This window comes from Gekko japonicus, unplaced genomic scaffold (assembly GCF_001447785.1).
Source record: "Gekko japonicus isolate JY-2015 unplaced genomic scaffold, Gekko_japonicus_V1.1 scaffold914, whole genome shotgun sequence".
Taxonomy (NCBI): Eukaryota; Metazoa; Chordata; class Lepidosauria; order Squamata; family Gekkonidae; genus Gekko; species Gekko japonicus.
The window spans coordinates 96,159-115,698 of record NW_015160240.1 but is presented as its reverse complement, the minus strand read 5'-3'; the positions used below and the strand labels follow the sequence as shown (position 1 = coordinate 115,698).

The following is a 19,540-nucleotide window of genomic DNA, read 5'->3' as shown; positions in this document are numbered from 1 at the left end:
GCTCTTGACAGAAACTGCTCTTTTTTCAAGGACAACTCTTATCAGAACTGTGGCTTGCCCAAGGTCATCCAGCCAGGTGCAAGTGGAGGAGTGGGGAATCAAACCTGGTTCTCCCAGATTAGAGTCCGCGCACTTAACCACTACACCAAACTGGCTCTCCCCAGATTTGGAATTGAGAATGACACGGTCTTCTTATTTCCAAAGTAGAATCTCAGGGAGACTCCATTGTTTGGGGGGGGGGGGTTTAGCTCCAATCTGGGCCCTTTTTAACCACAGGGTGCTGTGTTTGCCAGTATCCAAGGTGGCACACGGCAATTCCTAGTTAAATGGGGATTCAGGAGGAGGGGAACAGGGATCGGAACACAAACCGGGGAACCAGGGAAGAGAGAGAATTGCCAAAAGGTGAATACATAAGCAAGCCTTTTACCAGTGCTTTTAAGAGGACCAATACTCTTTAAGGCAGGGGTATCAAACATGTGGCCCGGGGGCTGGATGAGGCCCCCGGAGGGCTTCTATCAGGCCCGTGGTGAAACTGGCTGTCTTTCGCTTCTTCTTCCAGTTCTGCTGCTGCTGCGTCATCATAGGTTTGCAGCTTACAGATACACACCTGAACAGCATACTCAAGTTTGCAACAGCACAGACATTTTGATGCAAGAATTCAGAGCAAGAGGTGTCAGTTATCAGACACTGTTAAATAAACAAAATGTTGCAAGAGTGCTAAGCATGTTTTTAAGTTAAAAAAACCCTCTATGTTTGCGTCCTTTATAAAGTTTATACCTCCACTACCTGGCATTACATTTTATGACACACATGGCCCAGCCCAACAAGGTCTCATTTATGTCAGATCCGGCCCTCATAACAAGTGAGTCTGACACCCCTGCTTTAATACCACCGTTCACAAATTGTGCTTCCCCTGATTACCCAGCGAGCATCAGAGAAGATCTTGGTCTATACATCTGAGGCCTCCCTGTTCAGATACAGCCAGTGAAGGCCTGACAAAATGGCGCTTCCTTTTGCATTACCTGCCCAGTGAAACTGACGGGGTGATGCAAAAGCCTCGGTCAGTTTCATCAGTGGATTTAGGCAAGTAAGTTGTGGGGGTTTTTTTTAATTGCTGCTGGGCTCCCTAGAGGCATCCCACTGTTCATTGTGGGGAAAGGGGATGCTGAACAGCCCCTCAGGCCTGATTCAGCAAGGTGGTTCTCTTATAAAGGGGAGATCTACCAATAGCCTGTAGCCTAGAGAGCAAAACGGAGCCTCCGTGTTGCATGGCAGTCTACCTCTGAAAAGCACAAGATGCTAATGTCCCGGTTCAGGGATCCCGGGACTTAACCCACACCCCCCAGAGACCCCAACGACCACCAACTCACCCAGGGAACCTGCAGACCGAGGAGACCCCGCCTCGCCTCGCCCCATCAGCACTGCTGGGATACAACCCTGCCCGACCATGGAGCACGGAGCCATGGGGAGCAGCAGGAGAGGCCAACGGTGCCGGGGAAACCACACGAAACCCCACATGCCGGCAGCGGTCTTGGCGACCCTGGGCCACCAAGACCGCCGCAAGCGTAGCTACGACCACACCCCCGCCACGGGGAAGGCGTTGGAGCTTATTAAGGGGGGTAGGGCTGGGAGGAATGAGAGGGAGGTGGGGACAGGAGACGGCGCTGGGTGAGGGAGCTGGGTATAAAGGAGAGGGAACCGAAGGGGGTGGGGAGGTAGGACGTGCGCGGAACCATTGGATGCAGAGAGAGCAAGAAGGAGTTCAGAGAGGACGCTGAGAGGCTGGGGAACCGAAGCACGGAGGTAGGGGAACCTACGGAGTGGGGTTCAACTCTGTCCCCTACCCATCTGAGGCCCCAAAGCTCCCCCTCTTCTTTACAAGCCTCGGGCCATCGGACCTCCCCGTCACGGCCCTGGAGCCCAGGGCGGGCTTGACAGCTAAAGCCAATGAATAGGAGAAAACTTTGGCTTCCCAGCCTGGATTGTCAGCTGGCCTCTGTTGGAGACAGAACGCTGAGTTCTGTGGACATTTGGTCTGATCCAGCCGGGGACCAAAGCTGGGAGTGGGGGTCCTAGTCACAGGTAAGGCGGGCTCTCTCCTGCCCCTCCCTGCCATGCTCTCTCCTGCCCCTCCCTGCCATGCCACGGTATGGTCTCACGCCAACTCTCACCTCCTGCAGAGCCACAGTTTGGAGACAGCTGCCCATTGGAGCAGGTACACATGTTTGGCCGCGAACAGAATCCCTCGCCGCAAGAGTTCCGGCAAATTGCTGTCAGGGGAGAAGAAGCGGAGAGAAGGAATGAGACACAGCAGGGCAGGAGAACCTCCCTGAACCTCCTGCCCCATATCTTTTCAACCAACGGCTGAGAGCCAGTGAGGTCACAAATTTAGATTAGTATCAGGGAGTCCCGGGTTCGAATCTCAGCTCAGTTATGAAACTTGGAGACTCTCTCTCTCAGCCTAGCCTACCTCCGAGGGCTGTGACAACGGAAGAAGAAGAAAGAAAAGGGAGGAGGAAGAAGACAATGAGGAGGAAGAGAAGGAGGAGGATTTATATCCCTCTCTTCACTCAGAGACTCGGAGCAGCTTACAATCTGCTTCCCTTCCTCTCCCCACAACAGACACCCTGGAAGGTAGGTGGTGCTGAGAGAGCTCCGAAAGAACTGCTTTTGAAAGAACAGCTCTGAGAGAACTGTGACTGGCCCAAGGTCACCCAGCTGGCTGCATGTGGAGGAGGAGTGGGGAATCAGGCCTGGTTCTCCAGATTAGAGTCCGCCACTCTGCACCACTACATCAAACTGGATGAGAGAAAAACTACAAGGGCAGAATAAAATTTAACCAGTAGATGGGTAATCTTTGCAAGCACAGAGTTTGTTCACATTTCAGAATGGTTCCGGATTTCATGGGCACCTTCTTTAGATTTGAACGCTCCCCTTTTGAACACGGGCTCTGTCTCTTCAGAATGGAATTGCAGCAAACCTTTCTTCCCCTGAGCATGCCAACAAGATTTGAAAGCAGGGGTCATTTCCTGCAGGACCGCACAGGAGTGGAGCTCCAGCAGCAAGGAGCCCAGGGGGCAGGCACATGCCCCGCCCCCTGCTCCCAGCACTCCTCAGTTGGGCCACGAGGAGCAAGAAGCAGCCAGGTAAGTTGCAGAGGCCCCACCCCCCCCCGCCTGCCTTCAGATACAAGCTCTCCCTCCTCTGTGAAGGCAGATTTGCGCGTTCCCCCCCCCCATAGCTAGCAATCCCAAACAGTCCAGTGGCACCTTTAAGACCAAGTTTTATTCCGGTACAAGCTCTCCCGCCTCTGTGAGGGCAGATCTGCACGTCCCCATCCCCCCCAATAGCTAGCAATCCAAAACAGTCCAGAGCGTGTCCAGAGCGTCAAACCCCCCCCCCCAAGTCGCTGACAAGCCGATGTCACTTCCACTTCCGGGGGCTCTACTGGTAGCAGGAGCTCCTTTGCATATTAGCTCTGGATTTTGGGCAAAACTCTATGGTTTGATGCTGATTTTACCGTAGAGTTTTGCCCAAAATCCAGAGCGTCAAACACACACACACCGACGTTGCCAATATGCTGACGTCCCCTCTGAGTGATGCAGGGACATCGCGTGCCATGTCACTGTTTTGGGGAGGAACGGGGGGAGGGGGGTGACGTCACATCTGAGTGATGCAGGCACGTCGGGAGGAACGGGGTGTGTGTGTGTGATGTCATTTCCCACTCCCGGAAACGTCCTCGCATCCTTCCACAACAGGTGAAAGGGACCTGGCATCAGTGATGGTTAGACCAGTGCTTCGTTGTCGTGGCCCTTTCTTACACGCCCAGGGAAATGCTGATTGCCACTTTGGGGCCAGGAAGCCATTTTTCTCCAGGCCAGTTTGGCCGGGGATCCTGGAGGTTTTTTGTCATCTTCGGGGCGTGGAACAGGAGTCACTGGGAGTGGGGGGGTGGGGGGAGGTTATTTGTGAATCTCCTGCATTGCGCAGGGGGTTGGACTAGATGACCCTGGAGGTCCCTAACCCCTGAATCACACCCGGGCAGCATGGCAACAGTGACCTGACAAGGGTCCATATCTAGGTCAACACCTAATGTGAAGTTCGGTCCTTGGACAATCGGCTGTGGCTTTCAGACATGGAAGGCTGGATCCAAAGAGGAAAAGGAGCTGCTGGTGTCGTTCTTCAAACACACGCTCAGGTCACTGGTAATCTCGGCAGCATGTGTGAGAAGCGGCAGGAGGTCTGACACAGATACCGAGAATATCTTCGGCTTCAGTTCTGCAATCATTTGAGAACACTAAGTGGAGAAGATGCTTCCCACGTGTGGAAGGGCACCTTTCAGATCCAACACGTCAGTCGCCAAGTTAAGATTTGCAGCGATCACAAAGTGGAGACCCAGCAGATCTTCGCGATCTCCTGGGCCCTTCCCGTAACTGGCAAAGGAAACACTAGTGGTAACACACGGTAAATTTGGGGGATAAGAAGTTCCAGTAGCAACAGGAAACCATTACAGATTTGCTGTGGTCTGCTTTTCCCATCACAAAATCTGGGTTTTCTTTACGAGCCCACTGAGCTCTAGCAGGTCTTCCAGGAAAGCTGGAATCCCAGCCAGCTTCTTGGCAGAAATGAATGAACCATCAAGACATCTAACGGTGTTTTTCAGCGGAGTGCTTTATGGCAGCTTGACAGCAGTTTTGCAGCATTTCCAGCAAGAGGCACACTGCTTTCAGGCAGCAGCCAATAGCTGCTTCATTTGAAGGACTCAGGAGTGAGTTTGGCCTGAAGGTGGAAAGTCATTATGTGATCTGTGCATTCTAATTTTTGCCTTGGATCACCCAGATTTTGTAAATCAACAAGCACCAACATTTCTCATTTTGGCTGGCCTGTTATCATAACACTAGAAGAACAATCCACCCCACCTTTCCTTGAGCGGTGCACCCCCCTGCTCATACTCACGGACAATGCATTGGTTCCCGCCAGGAAGAGTCTTCCACCCAGGACAGCAGTAGGAGTGGAACCGAGACCCGCAAACGTTTGGCCTGAAAGTCAATGAGCAAAAGAAGAAGAAGAAGAGGTTGGATTTATACCCCGCCCTTCACTACCTGAAGGAGTCTCAGAGTGACTTACAGTCTCCTTTCCCTTCCCCCACCCACAACAGACAACCTGTGAGGTTGGTGAGACTGAAGCTCTTTCGAGAACTGCTCTCGAGAGAACAGCTCTGAGAAAACTTGTGAATGACTCAAGGTCACACCAGCAGCTGAATATGGAGGCATGGGGAATCAAACCCGGTTCTCCCAGATTAGAGTCTGCACTCCTAACCACTACACCAAACTGACTCTCAGACAAAGACAGAGAAAAATGAATCCCGCCAACACGGAGGAGGCCTTTCTCCAAGAAAAGTCTTGGTTGGGACACCAAATAGCAACAAACGTCTAAATCTGCTTTTTAATCAGTCCTTGGTTCATTCAGTCTAGTACTGCTTACTCCTCCTGGCAGCACCTCTCTGAGTCAGGGTTGCCAAACTCCAGGTGGGACCCAGAGATCCTCTGGAATTAGAAAAACAGTTGGTTTTCATACTCCACTTTTCTCTACCTTAAGGAGTTTCAAAGCGGCTTACGCTCTCCTTCCCTTCCTCTCCTCACAAGAGGCACCTTGTGAGGCATGTGGGGCTGAGAGGCGTCTGAGAGAAATGTGACTGCCCCAAGGTCCCTTGGCAGGCTTCATGTGGAGGAGTGAGAAATCAAAGCTGGCGGTTCTCCAGATTACAACTGATCTCTAAACTAGACAGATCAGTTCCCCTGGTTAAAATGGCTGCTTTGGGGGACGCAATCTGTGGCTTTATACTAAGCTGGCATCAGCATGTCCTGAGGTGGGGTGGCTGCTGGGGCCCAAGTCTTCTGGCAGGGCTCACCATCACTGACCATGGTGCCTCCGCCCAGGTCCATAGCTACGGTGGGGCTTTCTTAAAGGCACAGCCCCACAAAAATTTCTCTGCAAATGCTTTATTCAATCATTTTAAAACATGTTTTAAAAGGCGTGTACTCCTTTAAGCAGAGTGGGGTGCTGTAGTTGACCAATTCCTGCACTGAGCAAGGGGGTTGGAGTAGGTGACCTCTAGGACCCCTGCTAACTCTGTGTCAAGAAACTGGTCTCCTTTAAGAGAGTTTTTCTACCTACGTGTTAGCTTTCTTGACTACAGAAGTCATCACCCTCACCTGCCGGCTTGTTATCAGAATTGTTGCTTAGGCTGGCAGAAGTGATTAACTTGCAGCATCTGAGAACTGTCATCTAAAGTGGTTGACAGCTTGCAATGTAGAGATCTCTCCTGATAACAGCTTTCTATTGGCTAAATGGTTAAGAACACCTATGTAGAATAGACAGCTTGAGAAGACTCAGAGAGAGAAGAGACTGCCTCGCAGCTCTCCTCAACTTCTACCCGGCTGCTATGCTTCCGAAGACTCTGCTCATCAGGAACGCCAGTTGAGATGCCAGAGCTATGTGGCTGATAGGAAAAGCAGTGAGTAGAATAGCCAGCTAGGTTTTTTGTTTTGGTTTGTATTCCTTTTGGAACTGTATACATTCTTTATCCTATCTATGTGCTGTTTGTCCTTTGTTTTTGTAAATAAAGTTTTATGTGGTTTTATACAAATTGGAGTGAGTTTACTGGCCAAACCCAGAGAAGTATTTCCAGTGCCACGCCTACCATCTACCAGAAAATTTATTCTCCCTTCCTCCCCCCTCCCACTTTCTCAGCCTGCTATTGTCACACTCTGGGGCTAACATTTGCAGAAGCCTCTATGCTTTGATTTTAAAAGGCTTGATTCCACAGTAGCTGAGACCTAAGCAGTGTTCCCTCTAAGCTGAGTTAGTGTGAGCTGGCTCACAGTTTTTTAGCCTCTGGCTCACACATTTTTGTCTTAGCTCAGAAAGGATGGCTCCAGAGCAAACTAATTGATGCACTAGCCAAATTGCTCACTCACAACTTTAATGCCTGTAGCTCACAAAGTAGAATTTTTGCTCACAAGACTCCACAGCTTAGAGGGAGCATTGGTCCTAATCCTCAGAATTCTGGCTTTTCTTTCAGCCCCACCAGAAAAATATTTGCCCCACAAGCCACAAAATCCTCGCTACGGGCCTGCCTCCACCCTGCTGCCCACCCACCCATCCACCACTCACTTGCTTGCAAGCACTCTGCCATCCACACTCCCAGCGATACGCACTGCCTTCACTTTGTCAGGGAACTGGCATGTAGATGGTGCACGCATCTGTGACTGCAGGTGGTGAGAGGGCTTGTGGAGGGATGGGGAGAGATTCACTGGCATGTGGGGGTCAATGGGTGGGAAGGGAGGCATGAGAGGGGGGTCCGGTGGTAGGCAGAGGAGAGGAGAGAGCCCTGGAGACTCTCTGCCCAGGCCCCCCCAAATATGGTCTTATACTCCACTGAGATCCCTCCCCTCCCCAAATCCCACCTCCTGAGGCTCCACCCCCATATCTCTAGGAATTTCCCAACCTGGTGTTGACAACCCTACTCCAAGTTCTTCAGAAGACACAGAGAGAGAGATCATAGAACCATAGAGTTGGAAGGGACCTCCAGGGTCATCTAGTCCAACCTCCTTCGCAATGCAGAAAATTCACGAATACCAACACACACACACACACACATAGTGACAGCTGTTCCACGCCCAGAAGATGACAAAAAACCTCCAGCCATACTGGCATGGAGAAAAATTGCTTCCCGACCCCAAAGTGGTGATCGGCGTTTCCCTGGGTGTGTAAGAAATGGCCACAAGAACTAAGCACTGAGGTAGCCCTCCCTGCCCTCATGATCTGCCTAAGTTCAGAGAATCCGCATGGCTGTCCGAAGGACACCTAGCCTCTGTTTGAAAACCTCCAAAGCAGGAGAGCCCACCACCTCCCGAGGACGCCTGTTCCACTGAGTAACCGCTCTAACTGTCAGGAAGACTCCGCACCATCCTCTATAGGACAGCCCTTCAAGTACTTGAAGACAGGGCCGGCTCGCTCACTAGGTGAACTAGGCGTTTGCCTAGAGTGGGCCGGCCCTTAGGGGCGCCAAACTGCAACCGGCCCCCCCACCAAAAGCCCCCCTACCCAGCACAGCCCATTCCTGTGACCTGCCAGCCCGTGGGAGGCTCCACCGGCAGGGGCCGGGAAAGGCGCTGGGCAGCTGGGTGAGGCAGCAGCCGGGCAAATTGGGTCAGTCGGTGTGGAAATCCTCTGGCCACCAGCGGCAGCACCCAAGTGAGGGGGGCAAAGCACATGTGGAGGGGGGCGCACGGGGGGCGCCAGAAGGGATCCTTGCCTACGGTGCAAAATAAGCTGGGGCCGGCCCTGCTTGAAGATGGTTCTCCTACCACCTCTCAGTCATCCCCTCTCCAGGCTAAACTGGATCTTACCCAGACCTCCCACAAGAGCTTCCCAATGGACACCAACGCTTCAGAGAAAGGTTTTTCCCAGTGAGGGTTGCCAGCTGAGCTGTGGCAACCAGTGGGAGCCTTGGCAGGACTGGAAGCAACGCCTGATGGCGACAAATGATGTTAGGACATCACTTCCAGTTTGCACCCATTATGCTCTAGGAATACACTCTATGATTTCTACCTAGAGCTTTGTCACGTTGTTTCCAGGTACGGACTGGAAGTGACATCATCACGTGGTGTGTCACTGTGCAACGATGCTCCCCGTGCCAGGCTCCTGCTGGACCGAAGAGGCCCAGTGGGTCATGGAGCTCAGGGACCGGTGCTTGGCGGCTGCCCCGGGGAAGATCGTGACCCTCTCCACAGCACCTGCTACCTGTGCTCCTTGAACTGGAGATGCCGGGGATTGAACTTGGGACCTTCTGCATGCAAAGCAGATGCCTGAATGCTCAGCAAACTCCCGTCCATTAAAATGTGACCGCTGAGTCTAGATTTCTTGCTCATGAAATGTTAAGGCTGCCTTGTGCAGAACAGGTCAACCAGTCCATGCAGCCCAGTGTTAGACAGAATGACCCTCTCCAGAGTCTTCTGCAGATAAATGTCTTTCCCACACCTGCAGCCGGAGATCCTAGAACTGAATAGAGAAAGTGGGGGCTTCTACATGGCAAAGCAGGTATTTAACCACTGGCCTTCTGGGTAAAAGCAGAGAATTACTGGTGCGGATTTTTGCTCATGAACATCTGAAGCTGTCTTCCATTGAACTGGCAAACAATGAGATGGTCACAGTCAAAAAGAGCTTACAACAGATGAATAATACAACTGTGATAAAGAAGCATTCACGATTTTTTATCTAAAGATGTTATTAAAAGGTAAAGGTAAAGGTTCCCTTGCTCGAAAGCCAGTCGAGTCCGACTCTAGGATTGCGGTGCTCATCTCCGTTTCAAAGCCGAAGAGCCAGCACTGTCCGAAGACGTTTCCGTGGTCATGTGGCCGGCATGACTAAACACCAAGGCGCATGGAACACTGTTACCTTCCCACCGAAGTGGTACCTATTGATCTACTTGCAATTTCTTGCTTTCAAACTGCTAGGTTGGCAGGAGCTGGAACTAGAGACGGGAGCTCACTCTGTCATGCGGCACCCGGGTCTCGAACTGCTGAACTACCGACTTTCCACAGCCTGCAGTTCAGCGTCTTCACCACTTGAGCCACCGCAGCTCCAAAGATGTTATACAAAACATTAATTTCTGAAGTGATTATTACAGAAAATAATACAATAGAAACAGAAGCGAAAAGACGGGGTCTCCGGATTGGTGCTGTCATTTCGACAATATGTCTTCCTCTGACCAGAAATTGTGCCAATCAATGCGAAGTATGGAGTTCCTCAAGCAACAAAAAGCTGCATATTCATGAATTTTCTAACTCTTATGGCTTGAGAAGCAACATCTCTAACTCTAGAAAAAAGTTCTCCCAAAAGGCCTGAAGTCCAGCTGGTGCAAAACCCTACCACTCACTGATTAATGTCCTGTATGGTTCCAGGCTCCATTAACAATGTTGCTTTTGGCCTATAAATCCCCTCATGACAGCACTGGGTCTATAAGTGAGGCCTGAGGGGGCTGTTTCAGGCAGTAGATTTGGGGGGAGGTACCCTACCGTTGGCTAACCTACTGTCCCAACCTGCACCCACCTGCTCAACTGTTGTTCTCTCCAAGAAGCCTGAGGGGATAATCCTTCTTAATCCCTTACTTCCCCAGCCTCCATTTTTGGTTGCCTATTGCCAGGGCAACCAAAATGGCAGCCAAATATTTCCACAGGAAATGAAGGAAGCTTGTATGAGATCAGGAAGTTCTATAACCAGGGGTCATTTCCTGCAGGAGCACACAGGAGTGGAGCTCCGGCAGTAAAGAGCCCAGGGGGCGGGCACATGCAACAAGCCCCACGCCCTGCTCCCAGCACCCCTCAGTCAGAGCAAGAAGCAGCCAGGTAAGTTGCAGAGCTCCCCCCGGCCCCCTAATCCAAAACAGTCCAGTGGCACCTTTAAGACCAAGTTTTATTCAGGTACAAGCTCTCCCTCCTCTGCAAGGACAGATTTGCACGTTCCCCCCTCCCCCCCAATAGCTAGCAATCCAAAACAGTCCAGTGGAGCCTGAGCGGTGGGTGTTGCCTTCTGACACACTTCCGGTGATGTCAGGGGGTGTGGCATATGCAAATAAGGTATGCTAATGAGCAGTGTTCCCTCTAAGCTGAGTTAGTGTGAGCTAGCTCATAGTTTTTTAGCCGCCAGCTCACACATTTTTGTCTTAGCTCAGAAAGGATGGCTCCAGAGCAAACTAATTTATGCAGCAGCCAAATTGCTCACTCACAAGTTTAATGCCAGCAGCTTACAAAGTTGAATTTTTGCTCACAAGACTCCACAGCTTAGACGGAGCGTTGCTAATGAGTTATGTCAATGAGCTCCTGCACCTCTTTTTCTACGGAATGACCCCTGTCTATAAGGCTTGCGAGATAGAAGCAGGTGAGGTCCTTGGTAGGGTTGCAGGCTCTGGGTTGGGAAATACGTGGAGATTTTGGGGGTGGAGTCTGGAGAGGGCAGGGTTTGGGAAGGGGAGAGACCTCGGCATGGTACAATGCCATAGAGTCCACCTTCCAAAGTAGCCATTTTCTCCAGTGGAACTGATCTTGGTTGTCTGGAGCTCAATTGTAATCGATTTTTCTTCCTCTCTCAGAAGATTGGAACTGGAATCGTATCCTGACACCAGTGTTCCCTCTAAGCTGAGTTAGTGTGAGCTAGCTCACATTTTTTAGTTTCCGGCTCACTACCCAAGGGATGGGCTGACAAACTCCTTTCCCTTCCCCTCCCCACAACACCCTGTGAGGCAGGTGGGGCTGAGAGAGCTCTTGACAGAAACTGCTCTTTTTCAAGAACAGCTTTTATCAGAACTACGGCTTGCCCAAGGTCATCCAGCCAGGTGCAAGTGGAGGAGTGGGGAATCAAACCCGGTTCTCCCAGATTAGAGTCCACGCACTTAACCACTACACCAAACTGGCTTTCAGGGAAAGGGGGGGGGTGTCTTCTTTTATTTTGTCTGCTCACTTCTTCTAGGGTTGCCAGCATCCAGGAAGTCTGCCTGGAGATCTCCTGGAATTAGAATTGATCTCCAGAAAGTATAGATCAGTTTCCTGAGAGAAAATGGCTACTTTGGAGGGTGGACTCTATGGCATTATGCTTCACTGACGTCCCTCCCCTGCCCTCCCTAGACCCCAACCCCAAATATTTGGGAATTTCCCAACCCATAGTTGGCAACCTGATCTCTTACCATGAACGGCAAAAAAGAGACTCTTGTGGTCACTTACAAACAAATAGATTTACTGCGGTAGAAGCTTTCAGGACTGGTTCCATCACCCCCCATTTCTAACTATCCTTCTGCCAACGGGGTGATTTATAATGTTGTCTGTACAGACGGGACAAAGAATTAGGCCCTGGAAGCAGATGGGAACCGGACCGGACCAAATGCAGAAGGTTTGGCAGGAGCTTGAAGTCCAAGTTTTGCAAAAAAAAACCAACCCAGTTCTGGAGAACGACCAACTCTGGGGTGATTTATGGACCTGACTGAACCCAGAATGCCGAATGCGTTCTGTGGAAGCGGGGAATAGATGCTTCCTCTCGACAGAGACCCCGGCTGCCCTGCCAAGCCCGGGTCCGGAGCCAAGACGACAGGCAGCCGATCAGTTCTCACGCCACTGGATACCTTGTGGCTTTGCCAAGAGGGTCTGGATCCCCCCCCCCGCCTCGCCAGCCCCGGTGCTCTTTCAAAGTCCCCGCGTGCCCCTCTGGAAGGTAATACGTAGCATTCTGGGGCCGGCTGGCAACCAGATTGGCTTTAGAGTAACGTACAACAATTCTCTAAAAAGCTGGACTAAAGGGTGTGTGTGTGTGCGTGCGTGCGTGAAAAACTGCCAAAGGGTTCCAAGCCAGGAGGGGGCAATTGTTTTACTTATCAGAGGCCCATCTAGTCCAGCATCCTGTTTCGCACAGTGGTCAACCCGATCCCCCCCTCCCCCCTACAAAATGGCCTTCGAGGAAGATTCTAATTCAAGCTAAGTAATTAATTAAAGGACTGCTGTTCTGACAAGGGAGAGGAGCAAGGATATTTGAAGCTGCCTTGTGCTACGTCAGGCCCTCGGTCCGTCAACCCAGCTGTAGGGTTGCCAGCCTCCAGGTGGGGCCTGGGGATCTCCCGCTTTTACAACTGATCTCCAGCTGACAGAGATCAGCTCCCCTGGAGAAAACAGCTGCTTTGGAGGGTGGGCTCTGTGGCCTTGGACCCCTCACTGAAGTCCCTCCCCTCCCCAAACCCTGCCTTCTCCCGGCTCCACCCCCAAAGTCTCCAGGTCTTTTCCAACCCAGGCCTGGCAACCGTACCCAGCTGTGGTCTCCCTAAACTGTCTGTGGCTCTCTGGGGTCTCGGCACAGAAAGGCCGACTTTCTGAGGTCCGTGAATGGAAGATGCCAAATTCTAGAATCTTCTGTATGTCAAGCAGGCACTCTGACTACTTAGGGCCAAACCAGATGTTACAGCCGCAGGTGTGACCAGTTCCATTTTAGAGAAGAATCCGGCCATTTCAAAATGCTGTGAGGGCCTCTACACAGCAGGACCAGTGATGGTGTTTCCCCCCTATGCATTCCTTTCCAAGTGCCATAGCGGCCTCCCTACAGCTTTTTCAGGGCATCTGTTGTGGGGAGGGGAAGGGAGAGGAGTTTGTAAGCCGCTCTGAGACTCCTCTGGGTAGTGAAGGGTGGGGTATGAATCCAATCTCTTCTTCTTCTTCTTTTACCTCACAGGGTGTCTGTTGTGGGGAGGGGAAGGGAGAGGAGTTTGTAAGCCGCTCTGAGACTCCTTTGGGTAGGGAAGAGTGGGGTATGAATCCAATCTCTTCTTCTTCTTCTTTTACCTCACAGGGTGGCTGTTGTGGGGAGGGGAAGGGAGAGGTGATTTTCAGCCGCTCTGAGACTCCTTTGGGTAGGGAAGGGTGGGGGTATAAATCCAATCTCTTCTTCTTCTTCTTTTACCTCACAGGGTGTCTGTTGTGGGGAGGGGAAGGGAAAGGAGTTTGTAAGCCGCTCTGAAACTCCTTTGGGTAGTGAAGGGTTGCCAATCCCCAGTTGGGAGCACGGGATCCCCTGGTCTGGAGGCCCTCCCCCCGCTTCAGGGTTAACCGAAAGCGGGAGGGGAATGTCCACTAGGTGCTCCATTATACCCTACGGAGACAGGTCCTCATAGGGTATAATGGAGAATTGACCTGTGGGTATCTGGGGCTTGGGGGGGGCTGTTTTTTGGAGGTAGAAGCACCAAGTTTTCAGCTTAGCATCTGGTGCCTCTCCTCAAAAAAACCCCCAACAAGTTTTGAAAAGATTGGACCAGGGGGTCCAATTCTATGAGTCCCTAAAAAAGGTGCTCCATTGTTTCCAAAGGAGGGAAGGCATTTAAAAGGAACTTAAAAGGAACCCTTTAAATGTGACAGCCAGAACTCCCTTTGGAGTTTACTTGTGCTTCCTCCTTCCCCTCTCCCAGAGGCTCCTGGACAGTCCCCCGCTGGTTTATCAGCCCCACCTGGCAACCCTGGCCTCAGCAGGTCCCAGTGCTATAGAGCCCATACTCCAAAGCAGCCATTTCCTTCAAGGGAATTTGTCTATTGAGTCTGGAGATCAAGTGTAATACTGGGAGATCTCCTGGCCCCACCTGGAGGTTGAAGCAACCCGAGCTGCAGTGTTAGGAGACTCTAGCAACAAATAAATATACACTGCAGAAACCTTATAACAAACTCATGTGTTCTATTTATCACTTCTCCTTGCATGAAGTCTTCCAAAAAGGGGGACAGCTTTCTTAATAGTTGTATGGATGCTTTTTTTTTGCCGGTCCTACAAAAGACACATTATGCAGCCAACATTTATGGATGGAGTACTCCTGTCATTCTCAAAGCTGCATGAGTAATAAATAGAACACATTAGTTTGTTACAAGGTTTTTGCAGTGTATATTTATTTGTTGCTAGACCCACCTGGAGGTTGGCAGACCTAAATATTAGTCAGGTTGGGGGAGATCTGTGTTCAAATCCCTGCTCGGCCATGAAAGCCTTGGGCCTCTCTCTCAGCATGTCCTACCTGACAGGGTCGTGCCAAGGATGCCATGGAGAAGAACCATATATGGGTGCCCTGAACTATTTTGAGGAGCAAAACTGGACAAATGGAACTTGGCTGGTAATTCTGGACCATTGGTCTCTTCCAGCAGAGCTCTTCTTGACGGACAGTAAATTTATGCTGGACAAAAGGCCATACTTCTTTACGTGAGTGGTTAAAAGATGGATTTCACTGCCAGCGGACGGAGTGATGGCCACAGGCAGAGATGCCCGTAAAGGAGGATTAGACAGATTCATGGAGGATAGCCATGGCTACTAGCCATGATGACTAAGGGGGAACCTTCACATTCAAAGAAGTAAACTTCTAAATTTATGGGCCAGAAGGCAACATCACAGGAAGCTCTCAGACTCTATGCCCTGTTGCTAGCCCTCTACAGTAACTTGTGGCACACTGTGTAGGGCCACTGTGTAGTAGGGTTGTCAGGTCTCACCTGCGTCCTCGCAGGGGGCTCCAGCTCGGCTTCATGATGACACCACGATGACATCACCCAGAAATGATGTCATCACGCCGGGCATGTCGTTCAGGGGACACTCTAGCATTTGGGTAAAAAACTCTATAGTCACCATAGAGTTTTTACCCAAAGTTTAGAGCGTCCCCACACAATGTGCTTGGCAACACATTGGGCATGACTGTCAGGTAGCCCTGTCATAGGTCTGGAATGTGGAGGGGTGCCCTCCCGTTTTCTGTCTCAGCTCTCCCTGGCTCACCAACTGCTTGCTATCTTATGCTTGACCTTGTAGATGCTCCAGCTGCAGTTTTACTCGGCTGGGAAAGTTAACGGCTTTTGCTTTGCCTGCTTGCTTTGCCCGCACGCGTGAGATGTATCCATTGGCTCATGTTTACTGGGAGGATGTTTGATTCTAGCAGAAGTCAGAGGCCCTAGTATTGGCGGCCATTCCTGACACAAGCTGTACACATGTCTCTAGTACTGGATTTACCAATAAACAGTTATCTTCTCATGAAGCCCTGAGTTGAGTAACCTGGCTACGGACCCTGACAATGACGGGGTTCTTCAGGGGTGGGGGTGGGGCTCCCCTGATGGCCAACTGGCTGGCAGGGGATTGGGGCCCCTGAAAGTGAGGAAAATCCCACCCCCATTGGAGCAAAGGCAACCCTACTGTGGGAAGCTGGACTAGCTGGACTAGGTGGTCTGATCCATCAGGGCTCTTCTGAGATTCTTACATCCTCTTTCCAGAGATTCTTGTGATCCTAATTGTTCAGTGCTGAGCTTAACCTGTAGAAGGCATGGAGTGAGAACGCTGCCTCCAAATGTGCGCCGAATAGCCCAGACAAGGTGCCATTAATCTAAAGGGCAGACCACTATCACCTGCAAATCAAGGTAAGCCCCAGCCCCGTGGTGATCAGGAGGGAACCAGATAACCTGACATACCAGGAGAGCAGACCTCTCTACCCAAGTGAGTGAGCCAGAATCCATGTTTCCCAACGGAACTGAGCCTGCCCCACTCCGTGCTACCTTATTACAGTAAGTGAGGGAAAGGCAATTTTCAGCATAGAAGTTGGTCAGCGCCTCATGCTCGCAAAGATCTACTGCAGCCTTAACAGAACTTGCAGAAAAACACCAGGAGGTAGGGCTACCTGCACCAGGTTGGGAAATACTTGAAGATTTGGGGGGTGGAGCCTGAGGAGGGCGGGGTTTGGGGAAGAGAGGGAATTCAGTGGGGTAGAATGCCATGGAGTCCAAAGTGGCCATTTTCTTCAGAAGAACTGATTTCTGTCGCTTGGAGTTCAATTGTGATCCCAGGAGATCTCCAGCCACTACCTGGAAGCTGGCAACCCTACAAGGAGAGCTCTGTAGGATCAGACCACAGGCCCTTAGGGGTGTCATCTTCTGGGCGTGTGGGGCAGCGGTCATTTCCTGCAGGAGCGCACAGGAGCAGAGCTCCGGCAGTAAGGAGCCCAGGGGGTGTGGCACATGCAACAAGCCCCACCCCCTGCTCCCAGCAGCCCTCAGTCGGGCCACGAGGAGCAAGAAGCAGCCAGGTAAGTTGCAGAGCCCCCCCCCAGCCCGCCTTCAGGTACAAGCTCTCCCTCCTCTGTGAGGGCAGATCTGTGCATTCCACACACACACCCCATAGCTAGCAATCCAAAACAGTCCAGTGGCACCTTTAAGACCAAGTTTTATTCAGGTAAAGGCTCTCCCTCCTCTGCGAGGACAGATCTGCACGCTCCCCCCTCCCCAATAGCTGGCAATCCAAAACAGTCCAGTGGAGCCTGAGCGGTGGGCGTTGCCTTCTGACACATTTCCGGTGATGTCAGGGGGTGTGGCATATGCAAATAAGTTATGCTAATGAGCTCCTGCACCTCTTTTTCTATGAAATGACCCCTGGTGGGGGGGAGGTATTTGTGAATTTCCTGCATTGCACAGGGGTTTGGACTAGATGACCCTGAAGGTCCCTTCCAACTCTATGATTCTATGATTCTATAAATATGTGGAGATTTGGGGAGTGGGGCCTTGGGACGAAGGGGTTTGGAGAGGGGAGGGACCTCAGCAGGGTATGATGCCATAGAGCCCACCCTCCAAAGAAGCCGTTTTCTCCAGGGAAAGTGATCCCGGTGTCTGGAGATCAATTGTAATAATGGGAGATCTCCAGATGTCACCTGGACTGTCTATGTCATCATCCTGTTTGTTGCGATGGGCAGCCTGAAGCGCCAGAAGGCCCACAAAGTGAAAGCCCCCCCCCTCACTCTTGCCCCTCAGGACCTTTGAACATGGTGGCTCCATTTAGCTATCACAGCCAATAGCCATTAATTATTCCAATTCACTCTTCAAGCTGCCAGAGTTCCACAATGCATTTATGCCTCGTCTGAAGAAATACGCCCATTTGTCTATCCCAAGTCTATGGCCCATCACCAAGTGACTCAGAAACAAACTAAACATGACGGCAGCCATGGATTCATCCTGTGGCCGCTGGAGAGTTGGAGCAAGCCTGAAGGTAATGGTAACTCTGTAGGGAATTAGAAAAGCTAAGTTAAAGAGCCTGTCCTAATTCTAACATCTAGCTGGGGCATGTTTTAGAGAGAGGGACAGAGGATGTGTGTGGCTGCCCATTTCTCTTGGATTCCCTTGCTCGGTGGTAGCTCTTTAAAAATTGCTGTGAGGTCCTAATCCAGAGGGGCCGTGGTAGCCCAGAGGTTAAGATGCTGTGCTGCAGACTGGAAGGTCTGTAGTTTGGCAGTTTGAGACCCTAGTGCCGCATGGTGGAGTGAGCTCCCATTTCTGGCCCCAGCTCCTGCCAACCCAGCAGTTCGAAAGCAAGAAATTGCAAGTAGATAAATAGGTACTGCTTTGGTGGGAAGGTAACAGAGTTCTGTGCACCTCGGCGTTTAGTCATGCCATCCACATGACTGTGGACATGTCTTTGGACAGCGCTGGCTCTTCGGCTTGGAAACGGAGATGAGCACCGCCACCCTAGAGTCGGATTCGACTGGCTTTCGAACAAGGGAAACCTTTACCTTTTACCTGATCCAGATCATGCACACAGTAGCCCCAAGAGCTCCCGTTTCCTCCTGCACCTTTTTTGGCACCTGAAAAGGTGTGTGTGGGGGGGGGAGGAACAAGAGCTCCTAGGGTGTCCGTGCCACACAACTGATCCAGACTGGGGCCTCGTGGCAATTTTAAAACAACTATAACTGCTTCTAAAATGATGTTGGTGGCCCGAGGATGGACCCGTAGCTAGTGTCACATTTAGTTTGGCTCTGAATTCCAGTCTCTGTTTCCAGAGTTTTCCAGTCTCCAATGCCCACTGAAACCCACCCCCTCCAAGTTTCTTGGATGTCTTTTTCTACAGAGTCTTCACACTGGTGGCATTCTTGATTTCCCCCTTTCTGTTTGATCCCAAGGCAGCTTACTACACGGGACCCCCAAGACCAAGGTACACAATTTAAACAAAGGCAACAAAATCACAATGATTTGATTAGGGCTGCCAAGTGGGGGCGAGGGGGCGGGTAAACCCCTGCTTTGGAGACCCGATTTCCACCGCCGCGGAATCGGGCCCCGGGGGGAACTCCGCCCCCCGAAGCGCAGCGTGGCTGCGTCACCAGAGGTGACGCAACCACGCTGATCCCGTTGGGGGCGTGGCCCCGATCGTCAGAGGGAAAACTCTGTGGTCCCTCATCGTGCGCGCGCGCGCCGCCAGCACATCACCAGAAGTGACGCACGACGTCGATCAGGTTGAGGGCGTGGCCCTGATCGTCAGAGGGAAAACCATAGAGTTTTCCCTCTGACGATCGGGGCCACACCCTCAACCTGATCGACGTCGCGCGTCAGTTCTGGTGATGTGCTGGCGGCGCGCGCACGCACGACGAGGGACGGCTCCCGGAGCGCGGCGAGGCTCCCCCGCCGGTGAGTAAAATTCATTTGGCAACCCTAGATTTGATCAATGACCAAATGAGCATTAGATGTACAGAGGGGAAAAGACAACAAGCAGTCGAAAGCACGTGGCTGGTGGGGGAGGGGAGATTAAAAAAGAACAAGAGAACAATGGGCGGCACGGGGGGGGGGGCTTTGGGCCTGCTTTGAAGGCAGAAGAGTTAGGGTTGCCAGCCTCCAGGAGAGGCCTGGGGTTTCCTGGAATTACAACTGCTCTCCAGACTCGCAGTCCGTTCCCCGGGAGGACCTGGCAGCTTTGGAGGCAGATTAGGAGGAGCAGAAGTCCCAGAAGGAAATCGGATTGCAGCTGAGTTCCGTCCCCCTTCCCAGACTCCGCCTTTCGCAGGCACTGCCCTCAAATCTGGAGCTAACAATCACTTAAGGGAACAGATGAGTAAATATGAAATCAGCCAGGGCTCTTTTTGTAGAAAAAGCCCAGCAGGGACTCATTAGCATAATAGGCCACACCCAACAGCAGGAACTCATTAGCATATTGGGCCACACTCCTGACAGCACAGCTCATT

At 51.6% G+C, this 19,540-nt stretch overlaps 1 protein-coding gene across 1 annotated transcript in view; it reads right to left on the bottom strand.

Moving 5' to 3' along the window:
* The window catches only part of FBN3 (fibrillin 3), a 248,900-nt gene that overhangs the window by 227,690 nt on the left and 1,670 nt on the right, over positions 1 to 19,540 (bottom strand). Inside the window, exons 2-3 of the mRNA XM_015413252.1 lie at positions 4,957 to 5,039; positions 2,172 to 2,270 (exon numbers count right to left, since the gene is read on the bottom strand). Of these exons, the coding sequence (XP_015268738.1) occupies positions 2,172 to 2,270; positions 4,957 to 5,039 (182 nt within the window). The remainder of the gene's footprint in view (positions 1 to 2,171; positions 2,271 to 4,956; positions 5,040 to 19,540) is intronic.